The sequence below is a fragment of the Perca flavescens genome, chromosome 23, assembly GCF_004354835.1.
Source record: "Perca flavescens isolate YP-PL-M2 chromosome 23, PFLA_1.0, whole genome shotgun sequence".
NCBI classification, from domain to species: Eukaryota; Metazoa; Chordata; class Actinopteri; order Perciformes; family Percidae; genus Perca; species Perca flavescens.
Window position 1 is genome coordinate 9,740,284 of NC_041353.1, and position 21,104 is coordinate 9,761,387.

At 37.7% G+C, this 21,104-nt stretch overlaps 1 protein-coding gene across 6 annotated transcripts in view; it reads left to right on the top strand.

The window, feature by feature from the left end:
- Positions 1 to 21,104, top strand: part of anks1b (ankyrin repeat and sterile alpha motif domain containing 1B) — a 236,809-nt gene that overhangs the window by 50,929 nt on the left and 164,776 nt on the right. For 2 of the 6 annotated variants that reach the window (XM_028570991.1, XM_028570990.1), the window contains exons 3-4: positions 14,979 to 15,059; positions 19,654 to 19,810. In XM_028570991.1, coding sequence (XP_028426792.1) covers positions 14,979 to 15,059; positions 19,654 to 19,810 — 238 coding nt within the window. Of the gene's footprint in view, positions 1 to 14,705; positions 14,844 to 14,978; positions 15,060 to 15,478; positions 15,654 to 19,653; positions 19,811 to 21,104 lie in introns of those variants that run through there. The other 4 variants (XM_028570993.1, XM_028570992.1, XM_028570995.1 and 1 more) reach the window with 4 other exon arrangements.

Below are 21,104 nucleotides of genomic sequence, written 5' to 3' on the forward strand. Positions count from 1 at the left end.
AGAACTAATGTTAGAATATGCATATCCTTAACACAATATGTAAAAAAATATATATATAGATTTGACTTTGATGGCGGTCGATGCCGAAAAAGCTTTTAACCGCCTTGAATGGTCATATTTGTATAAAGTTCTTGAAACATTTGAATTTCCAGTAGAATTCATAAATATGGTACAAACGGTGTATAGAGCCCCTAAGGCACAAGTTTACACCAATGGCGTTCTTTCTGAGGTATTTTCGTTAACTCGTGGTACTGCTCAAGGCTGTTCATTATCTCCAGCACTGTTTTTGATGGCTATTGAACCCTTGGCTGAGAAAATAAGACAAACAGATAACATTACTGGTATCATTATAGTCAAAAACGAATATAAATTAAGCTTATTTGCTGATGATTTGTTGTTGTATTTAAGTGATGTAGACATTTCAATCCTGAGTGTAATTAATATAATGAGTCAATTCTCAAAAATGTCAGGTTATAAAATTAATAGTGGTAAAACTGAAATTTTGACTTCAGGTCAAAAACAAATAAACCCAGAAATATTGAAACAATTTAAAGTACAGAGTGAAATTAAATATTTAGGTTGTTACATAAGCGCAAATAAAAAACAATTGTATAAAAGTAATTTTGTAACACTGAAAAATAATTTCAAACACAATCTAAATAATTATAGTGATCTCAAGTTGAATCTAATTGGTAGAATAAATTTGATAAAAATGATGTGGCTTTCTAAGTTTATTTATTTGTTTCAGTGTATCCCGCTGACTCCACCAAAAACCTTTTCAAGGAAATAAATTCCATAATTACATCTTTTATTTGGGCTGGGAAAACCCCAAGAATAAAAAGAAATCTATTGTCTTGCTCCAAACGGGAAGGAGGATTAAACGTCCCTAATAGGGAATTGTATCAGATAGCAGCCCAGATGTTTTATATAGATCGTATTATTAATAATACTAATGAAGATCCATGGCTGGCTATTGAAAATCACCAATTACAACCAAATAGTTTATTATCCTCCTTGTTTTCCAAGAAGAAAGTAAAGACTGATAACTTTGTTATCAACAGTACATTAAATATGTGAAAAAAAACTAAGGAGATCTTAAAAATGGAGATCGGTACTCCAACCCATATTAAGATTTGGAATAATCCGTCTGTTAAATCCAAGGTACCAAATTAAGGTGGAAAACTTGGATGAATGGAGGTATCGAAGCATTATCGGATATCATTAGTTCAAATACTATATCTTCATTTGATACATTAAAGGATACATTTAAACTAAAAGATTCAGATATATTTAAATATATGCAGTTAAAAAACTGGGTCAAAGAGAACTGTGATATAGTGAATGATGTTCCAGAAAAAATAAAGACCCTTTTGGAACAAAGTAAGGAAAAGAAAAAATATATAAGTGTTATGTATGATTATCTCAATAATGTAGTAATTAATTGTAATCTGTTAACTAAAATATATGAAAGCTGGGACAGAGATATAAAGGATTTTAATGCAAAAATAAAATGGAAGGAGTGCTTAAATTTAACATATAAAGCCACAACCAATGAAAATCTTAGATTGATTCAATATAAATTAATGACTAACTTAACTTATTATACTAGGGATACAATTCATAAGTTTGATGCATCTTCCCCCCCGACCTGTTTAAAATGCGGTAGTAATGATTACCTCACTCATTCATTTTGGTACTGTGAAAAAGTAAAGAAAACCTGGCTTGATATTGAGAGATGGCTCTCTAACATTTGTAAGCAGACATTTGTATTTACACCAGAAGCCTGCTTACTCCAAAATGTAACAAAAATGAAATATCCTATGGGATGGCAATTAATATTTTCCTCATTAGTTTATAAGAAGCTGTTGTTACAAAATTGGAAAAATACAGATACCCCAGGGTTGGAAAAATGGAAAAATGTAATGAAATATTACCTAAACATCGAGAAAACTCTGTCAGTGGACAAAAATAAACAAAAACTATTTAACTCTGTGTGGAAATCAATATTTGACGCTCTGTAATCAGCCCAACGCTACCTTTGCTCAACTCATTCTGTATTTTACTTTATTTTGTTTGTGAAACGTTAAATTATTATTATTATTTTTTTTTTTCTCAGCAGTTCACTTAAGGAGCACCATAGGTGTAGTTTGTGTGTGTGTGTGTGTGTGTGTGTGTGTGTGTGTGTGTGTGTGTGTGTGAATGAGAGTATGACTTTCTTCCCCTAGTGTGAAGAGGATGTTGTTTAACACTAGTTGACACTTGAATGGACTTGGACTGGAAACCAGGTTGACCAGGTTGTTTGCCTATTTGTTTGCCTATCTGTTTTTTGTTGTACTTGCATAATAAAAACAATAAAAAAAAAAAAAAAAAGGAAAGGCTGCAGTGTAGATCAATAGCAGCAGCGGTGAAGCTGAAGGCGGCCATTTCTTCAGCTCCGCCTTTCTGAGTTTGACGAAAGAGAGCAGAGGAAATGTATATCTCCATCTCTGTCTCTCTGCCCCTCTGTCTGTCTCTGTTTTTGTGTCCACCAGGTTGCAGACAAAACAATGCAGTTTCTTATAGTTTCGGCCCCATTGGGATTCAGTTGTCAAAAAGTCAACATCTAAGTGACCTTGGGCGTATTGTATTGGAGAAATGATCACTTTAGGTCACATTTAGATGCATTAGCGGTTTACATTTCAAAGGCTTTTTTGGCCTTTATACTATAGGACAGCTGATGACATGGTAGAGGGATTGGGCAATGACATGCAGCAAAGGGTCGCGGGTCGGACTCGAACCCGGGCCACTGTGGTAAGGACTGAGCCTTGGTACATGGGGCGCATGCTCAACCAGGTGAGCTACCAGGGTGCCCCACATTAGTGCTATTAGTATAGTGCCCGTTCATAATGTGCCTGTTTGGAACGGGCTGATTGCTTGGCCTGTGGTATTACTGCTTGAAGCTTTCTCCAGAACCATTGTACCCCAAAATGACTGACACTTCAGCAGAGGTGTTCACTTCCAAACAGACTTAGTGGCTTGATGGTTAATGTTGAACTATGGATTTGATTCGCGGGAGTATTTTGCCAACGGTAATGTTATTAGTGTTATAATTTAGCAGCACACTTAAACAACCAGACCCATGGTGAGCATAGAGGGTGAGTTTGAGTGAGAAGTGGTGAAGAATTTAAGCTGAGCTTTTATTGTGAAGTGTAGAAACACATTTTTTATTAAGTTGCCACTTAGCAAAATGCTGAGTGAATTTAAGCTGGACCTTTATTGTGAAACTTTTTGCAAACTTTTTTTTTTTTATATATAACTTGAACAGTACCGGATTTCTGAGGCCGATACCGATATATTGTTTAAGAGTTTAAAAGAAAATCAGATAAAGATGCAATATTGGTTTTGTTTTCACAGACCCATATGTCTTAAATATCTACAATAAGGTAATATCGGACAATTTATCTGTTGGGCTATAGCCCTAATACATATACATTTTTTATTGCAAGCCCTGCTTGTGTAATGGGAAAATGCATAATAGCGATAAAGTAGACAATACATTAAGCAAAGGTAACTAACTTTGGCAATAAAGAAAGCAGTTCCCAGGACAGTTTTTGTTGAATTGAAAAAAAAGAATTTCAGCTTTAGCAGTTCACATGAGGGTTCTTATATCAGGACTACAGTGTTTAATCAAAAGTCAACTTTGGTAAAAGGTTTGAAATTAAGCCTGGAGGATTCTTGGGTCTCAGCACGTTTATAGTGGTCCAGCCAAACTCCCGTTTAAAAAAAAAAGGTAATTTGGGCGCCTGGGTAGCTCACCTGGTAGAGTGTGCGCCCATATACAGAGGCTCAGTCCTCGCCACAGCGGCCGCTGGTTCAGTTCCGACCTGCGGCCCTTTGCTGCATGTCACTCCCCCACTCTCTTCTTTCATGTCTAACCTATCCTATCCAATAAAGGCCTAAAAATGCTACACACAAAAAAGAAGCTAATTCAAGAGAGATCACAGGGGTGTTTTTCATGTAAAACCGCGGCAAACCTTCGTACTGCTTATGAGAAGAAGCTGCCAGTGCGATGTGGATTCGGTATTCAGATGGGCTTGTGCAGAGAATAAAGAGTCAGCTCAGGACTGAGGACGGATATTTCCATCTCTATTTAAGGAGGTAGGCTGACAGACAAACTGCTGGATTGTTTAAGACTTGGAAAACGACAGACTGCTCTGATGAAGCCGTGTCTGCTTAAGTGAAAATTGTATTCAGCTGTCTTCTTCTAGCCGTATAACCCTCTAACTGTCTCTTTTTTATTTAGTTTTCTTCCGTTAATTTTTTTAATTACTTTATTGTAGTACTTTTCTTAGTGTCAAGTGCAAAAAGTATTACATTCTTTATCGTACTACTCCCCCCCCCCCCATATTAACATTCAATAGAAACACCAAGGGGGAACAGGGGGAACACATCACACAACAGGGAAGAGAAGAAAAATAAATAAAAATAGAAATAATAATAATAATTCTTCTGTTCTTTGATGTGCTGCATGATGAAAATTCTGTCACATTAGATGCATTTCTCCCCCACTCTTTCCTTTGCTGCCTCTCATCTTCGCTTTCATCCTGATCAATTGACATGTCAGCTTCTGACAGAGGTCAAAGGTCAGGGGCATTTGGGTCTCTATGTACAGTGTTTCCCACAGAGCTAGTGGACCTTTTCATTATATTATTATGGGTTGTTTTTTCAAATTGGTAAATAAAAGGCGAAATGTATTAAATGAAAAGCACATAACATATTATATTGTCTAACCATATCGTTTTCGTATTAAAGCGTTGTGTGTGTAGTGAGCCAGTAAATGCCACAGTAAAGTGTGTGTATGAGTGCAGTAATGAATGAGTCTAGGACAAATGCCGGCATTAGTCTTCTACACTACAGTGTAGATAACCAGCCCATGTATTACTGCAGATACTCCAGTCTGATCTCACTGATCTGGATGAAAAATACCATAACGGCACTTAAAACAAGTCAAAATAGCAGGAAAACATATACGAACAAGAAAATACATTATCAGATTTTTTTTAAATGATGCCAATGATCAAACTTCATCAATAGACTCCCAGCGGGGAGTTGTGCAGCTATTGATTACTTGGGTCTTGTTTTAATTATTGGTGAGTGTGAGTAAAAGATTTGGGTCAGTCACTGTGTGTGTGTGTGTGTGTGTGTGTGTGTGTGTGTGTGTGTGTGTGTGTGTGTGTGTGTGTGTGTGTGTGTGTGTGTGTGTGTGTGTGTGTGTGTGTGTGTGTGTGTGTGTGTGTGTGTGTGTGTGTGTGTGTGTGTGTGTGTGTGTGTGTGTGTGACCCACTACCCCTGACAGTAACCCTCCATGTTCAGTTGTACACCAGAGGTCAGTTTGACCCGAAGATAAATTACTTCCTGTGATGGGAGTTTTGGCTTCTTGAGCTGTTGAACATGTCAGTTGATGTTTAGTTCCTCTGAAGGCCTTTGTCTCTGAAATACTTATCGTTATGCATTTATACAGCACGCGGCCTCTCTGCATATTCAAGGGTTCTTTGCTTCATTTTCTCCACAGGTCATCTCATAACACGCATTTTTACTGATAATTGAAGTTGTATTTTGAGGGTTGTAAAAGCAGAATGAGTGTCCACCTAAGGGAAAAAGGAGAAAAAAAGGAGCTTTTGTTTATTTAATTCTTTTTTTGCCGTTTACGTTTTTCTGGTAGCAATAAACCTGATTTGCAAGTTGGATAAAGTCACATCCTGGGAAAGGGGGGTGGATACCACAGCGTATTTAAATAAACAAAATTGCTAACGAGGAGGTTTTGTAGAGTAGAGCTGCTATTTTGCTTAATATACAAAAACATATGAGCCAATTTTACAAACATCAGTTCAGCAAATTAGGGATTTGCCAGAAGCTGATGAGGAGAGTGAGATCCCAGACAGAATAACTGCTGGGCACTTCATCCTGCAGATTGGAAGAGTCATATTCAGTTGTTGTTGTTGTTTTTGTGCTGCAAAAAAATAAAAAAAATAAAAAAGTTGTTCATTGATATATATTCAAATATTCTGAAAATATTCAAATATATTTATAACCGTTAAATAACTTTTTTATGGTCACAAACTCAAGAGACTATTTATTTTGACATACTGGGACTTGGTTTGATATTTTTATCTCTTCAGCCATACTGCACTTTGGATTTACTTGTCACTATAATTGGTGTAGAAATGAAGCAGTAGAGAGTGACACATCTGTGAGGAAAGTAAGATGGAGAGAGGGGGAAACACCTCTCACTGTAAACGCAGTGCAGGATTGCCTATTGAGTTGCGTAGGTGTGAATGGAATTTTTTTGTGATGTCGTGGGAATATGAAGTAAAAAATGAGATTGCTGTCGTGTTGGAGGTCACTTGTGGAAATCCTGTGTAATGTGTTCACGGTGTAAAGAGTGCCTTTAATAACTACATTTGAGTGTTCTATCTTGCCATTTTGTGTTGTGTGTTTTAGGGGTGGGGGAAAAAAATCAATACAGCATAGTATCGCGATATTTTCTGTGGCAATACTGTATCAATACACAGACACCAAGTATTGATCTATTATTATATATGTGTTGGTCAGTTTGTCTGCTTGACAATCCCATTTTGCAGCAATACAATTTAAAGTGAGAGGAACAAACATATCAATGTATCTTTTTAGATAAAACAGATCTTGACAAAATTTCCTTTTGGGGACATAATTTCAAAATTGGGAAATATTTGAAATTGGAAAAAAGGTAATAAATTGCAATATTTCGCAGACATTTTTAATAATATTGTATCGTGACATAAGTATTGTGATGATATCGTATCGTGAGGCCTCTGGTGATTCCTACCCCTGGCCTTAAAACACAATATCAGTCAGGCTCCAGCTCAGACCATGATGCCGCTGTGTGCATAGAGGAAAGTGCTTGTGTGGCTATTACATTTTATAGCATGAGCATCCTTTTAAGGGGATAGTTTATCATACAGTACATACAGTTCAATACATGATCAAAAAATACTTGGTTATGCAGTCTTCCCTGAAGTAGTTGCCTTCCCTCAGCTCTCTCTGTATTTGCAGGGCGTTCACGTGTTCTCAATTGCTATTCTGCAAATATATGCACTTTTTTGTTGTTGTTGTTTTGAACGAAAGAAGCAAAATAGAAGTTGAGAAGGAATATAGGGGGGGGTGGGGGTGAGGGGGACAGGGACGACAGTAGCCTGGCTCCGCCCTCCTACGTACTTCCACTCAATTTATATTTTCCTTCAATACACCATATGGGTTTGCGGAATATTCTTGGATTTTCTCCGGCCAAAGATTTGGCGGTCCAATCAGTGAACAGAGGGAGTGGCTGAGAACGATGACATTGAGGCTGTGCTCTAGTTTGAGTAATGGCGGCGGAGAAAGATGCGAGCGAAGCCATTCGGTCCGTTGTGGCAACGCTACTGAATATCCAGAAGTTAAAGCCCGAGCAAGAACGGTCTTTGTGGAGTTGTGTTGGTGGCCATGATGTTGTGGCCCTCCTCCCCACAGGGTTCGGGAAAAGTTAGATTTTCCAGCTCGCTCCGTTAGTGGTGAAGGAGTTGGCTAAAGGCGAACGCTAGCGATGCTAAAGCCGACGTCACGACCAAACGTTAGCGATTAGTTATGGCAGATCCAATAGTTTTAAACTTCAACAGAGTACCCGCCTTCAAGGAAGTTAACACTTGTCAATGGAGAGTGACACACACACACACACACACACACACACACAATTACATAAACCTTCACACTTGCTAAAGACATTAGAGTGTAAAGCAGAATTAGCATGCCCTAAAGCATCATAGGGGATGGACTATCTCTCTGTGAGTCACGGTTTGAACATCAAAGGCTAGTTCTAATGAAAAATGTATGCGTGTGTGTGTCTGTATGTTTTTTTGTCATCCTACAAGTCATATCAGTTGGTGTGCTCTTGCAACACTGCTCTTAATCAGCAGGTATCTCTTCTGCTTCTTGCTCAAAACAGGATATGAAGCAAGTCCACTTCCTGTCTTGCATTATCTGCTCTGATAGCAAACACACCTCATATTGGTTCCTTTTTTGATTTCCAGTGAAGTCATTGCTGTTGTTTAGCCGTCCATGTCTGTGGAACAGCCTTTAATTTTCATTTCAATGGGTGCCGTGAATTTCAACTTACCTTCCTCCCCACAAAAAAAAAAAGTTTCCCTCTAAAAAGAATCTAGGACTACAAAGGTTTGCCCAATTCCTTCAGTCCTTGTCCTTTGAAGAGAATGCTCTCCTTTGATGTAGCTTGAACTTTGCTGCAACGTGATGCCGGCTTTAATATCCCTGGTGAGAACCAGCAAATGAAGCCTTTCATTCTGAAACATTGAATGAGAAGTTTGCATCCAAAATGAAAAATCTTTTACTACTTGAAAGACATTACATGTCCTCTCTCAAAAACACTAATAAAGAAGGACACTTCGAAAGAGTTGGGAAGTCATTTTAGCTCTTGTTTGATGAGCAACAACTTTTTCCAATTGCTTAAGGTAGTATTTTTGCAAATGGGATGCATATAACTTAGGTATAAAACTCCCTCTGACTTTATGTCAAGCATGAATCTCAACTTCATCTTGTTTATCTTCAGTAAACACCCAAATACATTTCCTGTGTCTAGGTTTGGAGGAACCACATCCCCATAAAGACTTGTGGTGTTAGATACAACAAAAAACTTTTTTTCTTTTTGGGTTTTCTAATATATCACGTCAGTGAAGTCCTCAGTGTGTTGTGCTGGAGTAAAGTGATGTAAAGGCGAGAAGGAACTGCCATGCTGTAACTGAAGAAGGGTTCAAACAGAGGGCAGCATCGCTCTGCCTGCTGGGAGGCCTTTCTTGATGTTTGACCCCTTTACCTTTCAGTGCTTTAATAAAAAAAAAATTCAGCATGGTAGTTGGGGGTGGGGGTTTGGACACAGAAGAGAAGAGGAACTAGCTTGAGTCAGACATCCCTGATGCAAAATAACACTTGAATGCTGTTGTATGATGCAGAGAAAGAGGCAAAGAACATCACACAAAAACACGCCGTTAAACATTAATGTCAATGTGAGGTATTGTCGAAGTGGTTGTACATACACACACACATACACAAAGACCGCTTTTCTCACAGGAGCTACAGAAGTTAATTAGGTAGGAATAGGACATTGTCTGCATATTTGACATCAAGAGTCTGCATTCCTGCAGCAGCACCTCTCCTCCATTATCTAATCTCAAGTTGCCCACTAATTCTATTTAAACTCTGCTGGCTGGCTTTATGCTACTACTGAAAGCAAAGAAAACAATAGAGAACGATATGGCACCGAAGCGACTTTGGGAATTTAGAGGAGGAACACGACAGAACAGAAATGTACAGCTGTGATAAGAAAATGGGTCTCGTTAGGAAGTGATTTACCAAGATCAAATCAATTGTTATCCAGTGTGTGGTATTTGTTTTTCTAAAAGGCACAGTCTCTGTGACATTTTTGGCAGTTTAAAGCTGCAGTGGACTCAATAAATGTGCTTGTCATTGACTGTTTCACTGTGCAGTGGTGAATCTAAATTCCATACTAAGCACAACAGAGCAGTATAAGTCCCAATAGGTATACCAAAGGACTATTGCAGGAATATCAACAGTAGTACAGTATAAAAGATAGTAAGCATGATAAGTTACTATAAACTCACCACTGCATACCACACTCGTTCTATGTCTCTCTTTGAATTTGTGTGTAGCCTCACCTCATTTATGATTGTTGAAATGTAGATGTAGAGGCAAAAAAACAGGAGTTAAAACTGCATTCATAAATTAGTTGGGGGCAGAAGAATTCCAAAAATGTGAACAGACACATAGCACAACATTTAAACATTCAGAAGAGATGGAGCAACACTAGCATTCGTATAGAGATTACATACATTTGTAATACTGTAATTCCAGTATTCACTCTTTTTCTCTTTTTTGGTCTTCACCAACTCGTGAGAAAAATAGCATCAACAGCAGATAGCAATAGGTCTTGCTAGCTACAGTAGATGCTCTTCCCTGAATAATTGCTAACTTAAGCTGTGTTCGAAACTGTTCCCTATTACGGAAATAGTGCACTATATAGTGTGTTCGCCATTTTAAAGTGGTGTTTGAATTCTCTGCGGTTAATTTCATTCACTATATAGTCCACTATGAAATACCCACAATGCACAGCTAAATTGAGTGTACATGCGATGTACCCTACATTTTACTTCCATATACCACAATGCAACGTGGTCGCTTTTTCCCAGAAGAGAAGACGAAGCAAAAGCACCAGCGAAAACTGAAAAGGAAAAATAGAGCGGGCTTTCATTTCTAAACAATGGGAAATGTAACATGCGGCATATAAAGAACCTTTAACTATTCTCCTGAGTGCTCAGTTTGGTTACATGATGCTGGGCGACTCCATCACACAAATAACCGGCGCATCTATTGACGCAACAATACTTTCAGTGAGTGTCCGAAATCTCATTTATATACTGTAGTTCACTATTTAATAAACAATATAGTAAATGAGTAAATGAGGGAACGGTTACGACACACACAGCTTATGTCTGTCCCTTACTTTTTACAGTCACTTGGCCACAGTTTGAATGTGGGCTGCAGGTAGCGTACAGTGGGTTTATCAAAGCTTTTTTTGGGGTTAAATATAGCTTCCTTTGCTGCTTAAACAGGGTTGAGACTGAACCACACTGAACAGTACAGGTGCAATAAAAACAAAACATGAGCTACAAGAGTCTAAAAGCTGTGTAGAGATGCAGGGTTTGATTCTCTGATGTCACAATGAGTGACTCCCTTCATGTTACACTCAGTCATTTGATTCAGTGTTAAACGTTAAAAAACTGTGATTAGTGGAGCTTTAAGTATTTTCTAAATCTTTATTTGGTTGTTATTTGAAGTTCTTACTCCTCAAAGTAAGTAAAAGTAAGTGTTTGGAGAGAAACCCAACTTTGGCGTCTCTCCAAACACATATGTAACAGTGAAAGAAAAACACAACACCTTGTTGAGCTCACAGCGAGGCTCACACGCACTGCAAACTACACAAAGTGGCCACATATATTGGTTTGTGCAGGTTCTTTTATGAAGGTTATTGGACTTGGGTTATGACTGCTGTGTTTGTGCATTAATACGGTGCATTTGTGGGTGTATTGGACTGGTGTATTGTGTTGGGGCTGTGCAGAGTGCTGCTCACATGAAAGACTCTTTGTACACCAAGTTTTTAATGAATTGCTGTACAGATTGGTTGCTTGAAGGTGTGTGTGTGTGTGTGTGTGTGTGTATATATATATATATATGTGTGTGTGTGTGTGTGTGTGTGTGTGTGTGTGTGTGTGTGTGTGTGTGTGTGTTCAAGGTCGGGTTTGTTTGGTGAACAACTATCCGATATAGAAAACAGCTTAGGGGAACTTATGATACATTAGCTGTGTTTCCATCCAAGTAGTTTTATGTGATTGAGGAATTGAATTAGAAACACTGAGTGGAAATGGAACATTTTGATAAAAGATACGGTGAAAGCTGTATGTATATTAGAGATGTTACTCTGATACTGCCTAAAATGCTGGTATTGGTATTGCCAAGTACTGGAGTCTAAGAGTTACCAGCACCTAAGCCAGGCCATACAACAATGATAGAAATCATATCACATTCATACAGGGATAGTAGTATACATGTGTTAAAACATAATAAATAAAATATAAGGACACACTGGTATCGGATAGGTCCTCGGTATTGGCCGATACACAAGTTAAGGTATTGGAATCAGTATCTCAGTATCGGGAAGCAAAAAAATGGTATTGGACCATCTCTAATATAAATATATATATATATATATATATATATATATATATATATATATATATATATATATATATATATATATATATATAAGACTAGTTTGACATTTTGGGAAATGTGCTATTTCACTTTCTTGACCATGAGTTGGTTGATTGTGCCACTTTTATGTCAGAATGTGATTAGCTTAGCTTAGCATAAAGACTGCAAACAGGGGGGGACGCTAGCCTTTCCATGGTTCAAAAAATACACCTACCAATTTGTAAGCTTTAGATGACCAACACCTGGTGTGTGTCATTTTAAAATAAGTCAGACTAGCTGTTCCCCCTGTTTCCAATCTTTATGCTAAGCTAATCACCTCTCATCTAACTCTTAGCAAGAAAGCAAGTAAGTGTATTTCCCAAAATGACGAGCAATTCCTCATTCCTTTAAAACAAAAGTCTTATAGAGACTTATTGTCCTTATTAGAAATACTGGTTCTCTTGTATGGAGAATGTGCTATAAATGAGTTTGAAACAAGACAGGAAACAGATAAATAAGGATATTAATTGCATTTTAAAATGTTTTTTTTTTGTGTTCATGTTAACACAGCAACTTTGAATTGGTTGATGTTTGTAGTTTGAGTTAAACGTCTGCTGTTTGGATCTCACTTATGTACAGTAGTGCTCTTTGGTGTCTGTCACAGCACACATGGCAAGTGTATTTTTTAGTTTTTAGGTGGGGCACATATACCATTATCTGACAGTAAAAGACAACAGAAATGTATTCAGTAACTGTTTTTTATTTTTATGGTGGATGTTTGTGGATCTGGGGAAATCAAATCAATCCAATTGTACATAACAGTTGAGTTAAAACAGGCATTCATTTCACTCGTTGTTGTATCTGATTTTGCCTCCATCACATTTTATCCACTTATTATATTTTGGCTTCCTGCTATCTGTCCCCTCACCCTCTGTCAGTCAGCTCTTTTTAACAAGCCATTTTACTGGTTCTATAGGTCAGCGCTGAAAGGGGTCAAAAGAGCAGCATGATCGATCTGAACACACACACACACACACACACACACACACACACACACACAAACACACACACACACACACACACACACACACACACACACACACACACACACACACACACACACTTGCAGCGTGTAGAGATCAGCCAGCCCAATAGAAACAAGCTTGTGCTGTGTGTCTCTCTCTGTGGTCTCTGCCCTTTGCCCTTGTGTGTGTTACTTGTGTGTAATTTTCATGTACTGTATTAAGGTGCATAGGTGTGTATGTAGTTGTGCTTCTTTTTTTATGTGTAAAAATGCAGCTTTTAGGGCATTTATTTTATTTAAGGGCACCTGGATGTGGTTCATTTATGGTCATCATTTAGTTCAGCATTGAATGCAGCAAGAAAAATGTTCTGCATCCTTAGCTACAACCGACTTGTTCTATTGATCGATGCATGCTGTGTTTTCTGTGTGTGTGCGTGTGTGTGTGTTTGTGTGCCAGCCCTCAATACCACTTTTAATTCACGTTTAGTTGTGTGTTCATGTGTATGTGCTCACTACATTACACTACTGCCCTTGACTATTGTGTTAATGTCTTTCAAACTTCTGCTGCCTCCACAATGTTTAGCTGTTTGCCATCAGCTCCAGCTCCACTCAAAGGGAAAATTGACCACAAGACATAGAATCAGTCAATGCATGGGAAAATAGAAGTGCAATGCATTTGTTAAAATGAATGGAATAAAAATAACTAGTTGAAAGTGCATTCTGTTTTTTTCTCCAACAAAACAGGCCATGAAGTAAAAGGAAAATAAAGATTTTGACGGAAGTATTGCTATTTAAGTCTTCATTTCCCAAGATACCTTTACTCCAAAATTATTAAAATGGAGAGATGAAGGTTGTGACTAGATACACATTTTAAACAATTAAATACATGAGCACAGTGCAGTTTAGAGACTAAATCGCCTAAAACAGAAATAAACAGAGAAATGCAATGAACCTATATCAAAACATCTGCAAAAAAAAATATTCTATATTCTCCATCCCCCTGCTTTCTGTGTTTTAGAAACAGACACTGTGAGACACAGTTGTGCATTTTGAGACTCTGTGTCAGAAGCTCCTGTATCAGGTGGTTTTTCATTTTAAATAAAAGCTAATACAGTCACTTTTACAAGTTACTTGATTCTGCTTTTCAGCCCAGAGTTCCTCAGACTGGAATTCAACTAATTAGTACTTCTCTCTGACGCGCATAGAGGAGTTCATATGAAAAAAAGAGGTCATATAATTATAGCCATGGGGAAACCCTGGGCTCTCTGTTTCCATGTGTGTATTGTGTGCGTGTGTGTGTGTGTGTGTGTATATGTGCACAACTAGCTATCCTTATGCGATTCTGTGTTGTGCGGTTTTATTTGCATGCTCAGCATTTTGTGAGAACAACAGTCAAACTCACTCACTTTCTTTGTTTTGCCAATCTGATGAACTAGGACTTAAACTCAACTCACAAATTATAAACTATACTTATCACTTCGGGACCCAAACACACTAAAATAAAAGTATTTGATGTAAAGAAAGAACTGCAGAAACAATAACCACTTGCTTAAAAAATGAAATAAAAACCCTCCTCCAAACCCCTTTTTATACAAGCTGTAGCTCTTACTAGGCTACTATAGGAGACACCACAATGAATAAATCAATTTATTTTATTTAAAATCAACAGGTATTCATCTCTTTCTCAGTGGATAAACATAGCAATTTAACATGGCACAAATATCAGTTAAATGAGACAAATCTCTGCAAAAACTGCTCTGAAATAGCATTTTCTCAAAATGACATCACAACCCCCCCTCTATGTATCCCACACTTGGCACATTCCATGTAAGATAGTGAATCCTAATTGGCTGGGTTTGGTTTGCCTTTTCCTGGGTCTAAAACAGAGCAGGTGCAGCAGATAGGATAGGTAACATAAACAAATTGATGAATTAAAGATGTTAAGTTGTTCAAGCCTGTGTTTTCTGACTAAGAAGCAATTCAGAATGTACGTAACTATGTTTCTAAAACCACACAGAGTGTCAACCAGCACATTACCAAACAACAGTCATTTCAGTACTGAGAGATGATGTAAAAGTGGCTGCGGTGGATTAATTCTGATGTATCTCTGTTTTATCTTCAGCATGTGGAAGGGCCTGAATGTCAACTGCACAGACAGCACAGGATATACACCTTTACATCATGCTTCACTTAATGGACACAGGTAAACTTGTTTTTGTGTCTTCTACAAGTATTATTTACTTATATGCATTTCCATACAGTATGTGCAAGTGTCTATCTTTAAGCTGGAACCATCAAATGATTGGTATTTTTGTTCAATAAATGATAAAAAATCTTTCATCGAAATAAATGTTGATTAATTTTCTGTCAATCAATTAACCAGTTAATTGACACATTTTTAGCACCAATTTTTTTCGAGTGCTGGCATGTCTTGTATGTAATAAATTGTGTAGTGAGGGTAAAAAAAAGTCAGAGGTAAGTTTTTCCTTTTTATTGTTTTTTTTATTTCTCCTGTCAGGTGAACAGTGGCGTACAGTAACAGTTAAAAATAGTTAATCTCTCCCCTGTATTCCTCTCAGGTCCCACTGTGCTTTGTGCCATATGTGAATGTGTACATTTTGGTCAGGTCTCTCCTTTTCTGCGCCACTTGGGGGCAGCAGAAACAAGCTGGAACACAACACACCTTTTAAATTGATATGGCGAACTTGTAAGCAAACCGCTGCTTATTTACACATCCAGCATTTACGGAGCAACGCCATAATTAATTTAGAGTCATGCTCCTGGACACCTGATGAATGTAAGTCCAACACTCACTGTCTTTTAACTGTTAGCTCGGTGTTTGGTCTCCTGAGAGAAATACCTGACTCTAATGATCAATAATATGTATTGTGCCATTTGATGCTGAGCATAGTGTAGTGAGTTTTTAGAGCTTTTATTGCTGAAAACTGCTGCCTTTTGCGACCAAAAACAACGCTAGGAGAGCGGGTGAAAGTGAAACAAAACAGTTGCGCCTAGAGAGAGCGAAGTTAACGTTAGCATAAAGTAGGAGCTGAAGCAGCTAACGTTAGCCCTACAGCTCCAGAAAGTAGAGGGGCCCGGGTTTCACAAACAGATGCAGACTGGTCAGTAGTGTTGGGTCCAGTCTTAATATTGTTCTTGAATTAGTCTGATGCAAGTTACACTGTTAAACAAAAAAACTTATTTTAGTAACCCCAGGCTAACTCAGATTTTAGGACCATATGTTTTCATGGTAATCAGTGGTACACCTGCTTGAGTGTTCTAATGACAAAAAAGTTATTTTTGTTTTTGTGTGTTGTGGAGCGAGTTATAAGAAAGTAAATAGTTTTTAGAGACCGAAGTTACTTTTTGTAAATATACAGCAGTGTGAGAACGTCGTCACTGGTTTTCTTTTTTTTTTACTAAGGAAAGTATCCCGACTGTGGAGTTACTTAGTGAGCCCTGTTAATACCCTTGAGTTGACTTTGGGTCAAATTGACCCGTTTTCAATTTTTGTTTTATAACAGAAAATATGGGACGCAGAAATAAGCGCTTATAATGTGTGGAAGAAACATTTAACAATTTAAAACGTTGGAAACCGCAAAAACAAACTGTGAAAAAAAGGCGTCGAAAAAGTGTTTTTTTCAAGGTTGATTTGAAGACAATGCAAGGGTTAAGAAGTCATATAGCATTAGCTCTGCTACAGGTCTGAAAGTGGGTTAGGGTTGCAGTACTGCATTTTATGCTACGACAGTTTTGGTATTGTTGCATTTACTAAATTTCCCAGTAAAATGCCCCTGTAACAGTTGGATTCTTCCAGAATATTTTCTGCTGGAGCAAAGGAGCTGTGTGGTTTAGGTTTGACACTGTTGCTGAGTCAACTAAGGTTTTGGTAGGCTTGGTAGCATCAAAATGGCGCCTTAGGAGCTACCATAGACAGTATGGGAGCTACGCGTTCTGGGGAGAAGCTTACCCCCTTGGTGATAACTTTGTAGGTTCATCACTACCAGCAGTCTCATTTAAATTGTTACATTGTTTTCACATTGTCCTTTTTGATTTCGAAAGGTTGAATGCATAAATAACAAATTACAACTAATATTTTAGAGTTAATCTGAGTTTTCAAAAGGCTTTGTATGAAGGGTCATGCAGAATTTAATAAACAAGTGAATTGCAAAAATCACATTAAAACAGTCATTGTTCCAGGGTCATGCCACACCTGTACTCTCAAAATAGGTTGTCAATAATAGTCAAAAATACAAAATTGCAAAAACAATATTCCTGCTGACTGCTCTGTGTACATCTGCACAGAACTACAGCGCTGCTTCCTTTCTTCACCTGGGCCTGCTGAGAAATCTGGTACACACAGTGTGGATTAGCTGCAAGCCTGACCACTATCCCAGTTTGGCGGAACTGAAGGATTAGAACTGTGTTTTGGGGGCAATTATGTGGATTTCCTCCTTCAGATCAACTGGAGAGGATTGGAGGGAGGGAGAGAGAGAGAGAGAGAACTGCAGCCTCGGATTGAAAATTAGGCCGCCAACAAAAAGCTCCATAGGAATGATTTAAAGTGCTCATATTATGCTTTTTGGCTATTTCCCTTTCCTTTAATGTGTTATTTATCTTTTTGTGCATGTTATAGGTTTACAAAGTGAAAAAGCCCAAAGTCCACCCCAAAGGGACTTACCATCTCCAACAGACCGCTCCAAACCGCTCTATTGTGTTCCAGCCTTTACTTCCGTGACAAACGTGCGTCACTTTGTAACACGTTATAATGCTCGCCTAGCTGCTAGCATGGCACTCCCTCATACTCTGTAATTTACAAGCTAGCGGTGCTTACCTAGCTACTGCGCATGTACAACTCCCAACAAAGATGGAACCGAAGTGAGATGTCTCACTCTGTAGCTAAAACTGAGAGCTCAACACACAGGATGAAAAGAGGAGCTGCAGCAATGTGCAGTACAAGAAAAATATGGTGTTTTTTGAAAATTAAACCATGTAAACCTATTCTGGTAAAACCTCTTATGAACCTGAAAATGATTATTATATGAGCACTTTTAACGTTTAGGTAGGATAGTAAAAAGAGAACCAGCTATTAAGATATAGACAGAAAACCTGGCAACAGGCAGTGCTGTATTCAGAGATTTGTTATTCAGGCTTTTTTTCTTCTTTTTTTTTTTACCACATAAAAAGCCTTTCGTGATGCAAGCATGCTCAATCCAAACGATAAGAATTTGAATAGTCTCATATTTTACCTTATTTTAATTTTGTTTACAGTCTAAAGTATGTATTTGACCCTGAGATACTCCCAGTGTGATTTTGCTGGACAACTGCCACTTAAACCAGAGCGAATTATATAAAAATATAATAAATTATTAATTAACCAATCAGTTCATTAAGCGTCTCAGTGCTGCTTTCACCCCTGCTCCTGCGAGAGGTTTTGCCCTTCTCTCTCCTCGGATTCTCCTCCTGACATTTCAAATTGCAAATGAAGCACTTCACCTTTCCTCTTCAGAGAGAGGTGGCAACTTCAGCTGGAGACTTTCTAATATGAAACGGTATCGCTGACATTACTACTACTGAGCAGCAGCTAAATGGATTTCCGGCAAAAACCCAGGCGCTATGATTTGTCGCTCTATTTGTGTAATAGAGATAACTTTATTAGAGGGAAACATGAAAATGTTTGTCTTCTATTAATTGTTTTTATTGATTTTATTTATTTATTTTTTTAATTTCCAGTTGAGCTCTGTGCTATCACTGCCTCCAGTACTGAGTAAAGTAGGTAAAGGAAACACAAAAGTAGATAGGACACTGGCATGGACTAGTGAAGCGTAAATTGTCTAGCACAAGCTATAATACAAACAATTTGAACTTCAGCCTCTCATGTACATGTTGATATACATAAACCTACTTTTTAAACCAGTGATTTAAAGGCATTGATCACGGAGACAAAACGGATTTCGTCTTTTGCAATATTGTGCATGCAGTTGTGAAGTGTAAAATTTCCAACTGGTGTAGTTTATTCTGTCAGTGTGTTTCATTAAACATAGAACAGCCTCTGTTTCTCTTTACCTCCTAAGAGTGTTCTAGTTAAAATGGACATTACAGGTTTGATTGAAATAAGAAGGGGTTAAAATAAAGATGGTCTATTTGATAAATTATGCAAAACTCCATCACTAAAAATCTTAATTTTAATGCAGAACTCATTTCGGTCAACATTATGATCAGTACACATGGTACAAAAAAAATATGTTGGTCATTTAAGCTCATTTTGGCTCCAGCTAATGTGATCCTGATGCTGCAGATAAGAATGATGGGACACAGCTGAAGCTTGAAAGTGTCAAACTCCAGAATCACTGTCATGCCTGGGAAAAATAGAAACTGTTGCCAGGGGGACAAAAAGATAATTCTGTAGGAAATTGCACTGACTATGAGAGGAAGCACAACTCATTTATTTAACCAGTAAAAAAAATATCACCAAGGTCACAGAATATGAGGGCAAAGAAAAAGCAGCTCACAATTCATCATGTATTTTGATTTTAACATGATTTAGTTCCTTCTTGGAGTAAAATTATAAATTATGCAGAATGTCTGAGGGTTGTATTGTACTGTATGTTCCACAGTGAAAGATTAATTATTTGTGCAGTAAGGTTAAAATGTTTGATTTGGTGTTTTCAAGGGAAATGTGACAATATTCCATGATACAGATTTCAGGTCGGCCAGCTCGGCTTCTGCTGCCTCTCTCTATCCCCCCATCTTTCGATCTGTTTATATATTGACCTGTACGTATCTGTCTCTCTCAGGGAAGTTGTACTAAAGCTGCTCCAGTTTGAGGCGTCCACAAATGTGCCTGACAGCAAGGGTTGCTTCCCGCTGCACCTGGCCGCCTGGCGGGGAGACGTGGACATCGTCCGCATCCTTATCCACCACGGACCCTCGCACTGCCGGGTCAACCAACAGGTAAACACTGTAATCCCATAATCCTCCTCTGAAAAGCCTTGATTGACAATGCCACCTGTGGGAAACATCATGTGAATTCTAGGTTTTATTAGAACTTATTAATTAGGTTTTATATGTCATCTTTTTTTAGTTAAACATAAGGCCACAATCTTACAATTACTTTATTGAATTTGAATCACAGTTATTGTATTGGATATTTTCTTTGGTCTGCTTACTGTACGCTAAACTACAGAATGTTTAATCACAGTACAGTTAGTCTTGCATTGCGAGACCTTCTTCCTTGGCATTCTTTATACCAATCACAATTGTCGCACGGAGCCCCAGTGCCGCTGCAAAATAGCCTTGGGCACATTTTGCACCTTGTTTTGGTGCAGCATGTGTACGTTCAAAAGTTGTTTTAGTCGTGCAACAGAAAACTCAGATTGGACAGATAGTAACTACAGAATGTTTAATTACAGTACAGTTAACTGGAGCTGTGCGATATGGGAAAAAAAATCAAATATCACTATTTTTTGACAAAATACATCAATGTCGATATCGCGGCGATATTTTAGGGTTAACTATTGGTGCTTTCACAGAATATTAACACAGTGAGAGTTTTGATAAATAATCACTAATGATGTGGATACAATGATTAAATGGGTAAAGGCAAATAATAAACCACCTAGGAAGTCTGGTTCAGAAAATTCCATCACTTTACTGTAATGCAGCCTTTAAAACAAGGAAGCGGCACTTGTGTTATATTTGTTTATTTAGGATCCTCATTAGCTCCTGCATTGCAGGTGCTATTCTTCTTGAGGTCCTTACAACTCACTTGTAACTGTGACAATGCAATAATACATACACATAACATCATAAACAAATGAAAAATTAAAATTTTTAAACAAAAACTAAACATACACTATCATTTCTTGACAAAATACACACACATAAGACAAGGACAGACACATAGCTCCAACAGTGCAGTTATCGAGCATTCCTTACTTTTAGGTTACTATTTTTTTTTTTTTTTTTATATCAACAGGTACATCCACATACTATTGTACTATAACATGGCTTTCATCCTCTCTGGACACATCTCACAATTGCACAAACATATATATACATACAGTGGGGGAAATAAGTATTTGACCCCTTGCTGATTTTGCAGGTTTGCCCACTTACAAAGAATGCAAAAATCTACAATTTTAATCATATGTACATTCTAACAGTGAAAGACAGAATCCCAAAGAAAATTCCAGAAAATCACATCATATGAATTTATTAAAATTGATAACCATCTGATGAGGAAAAA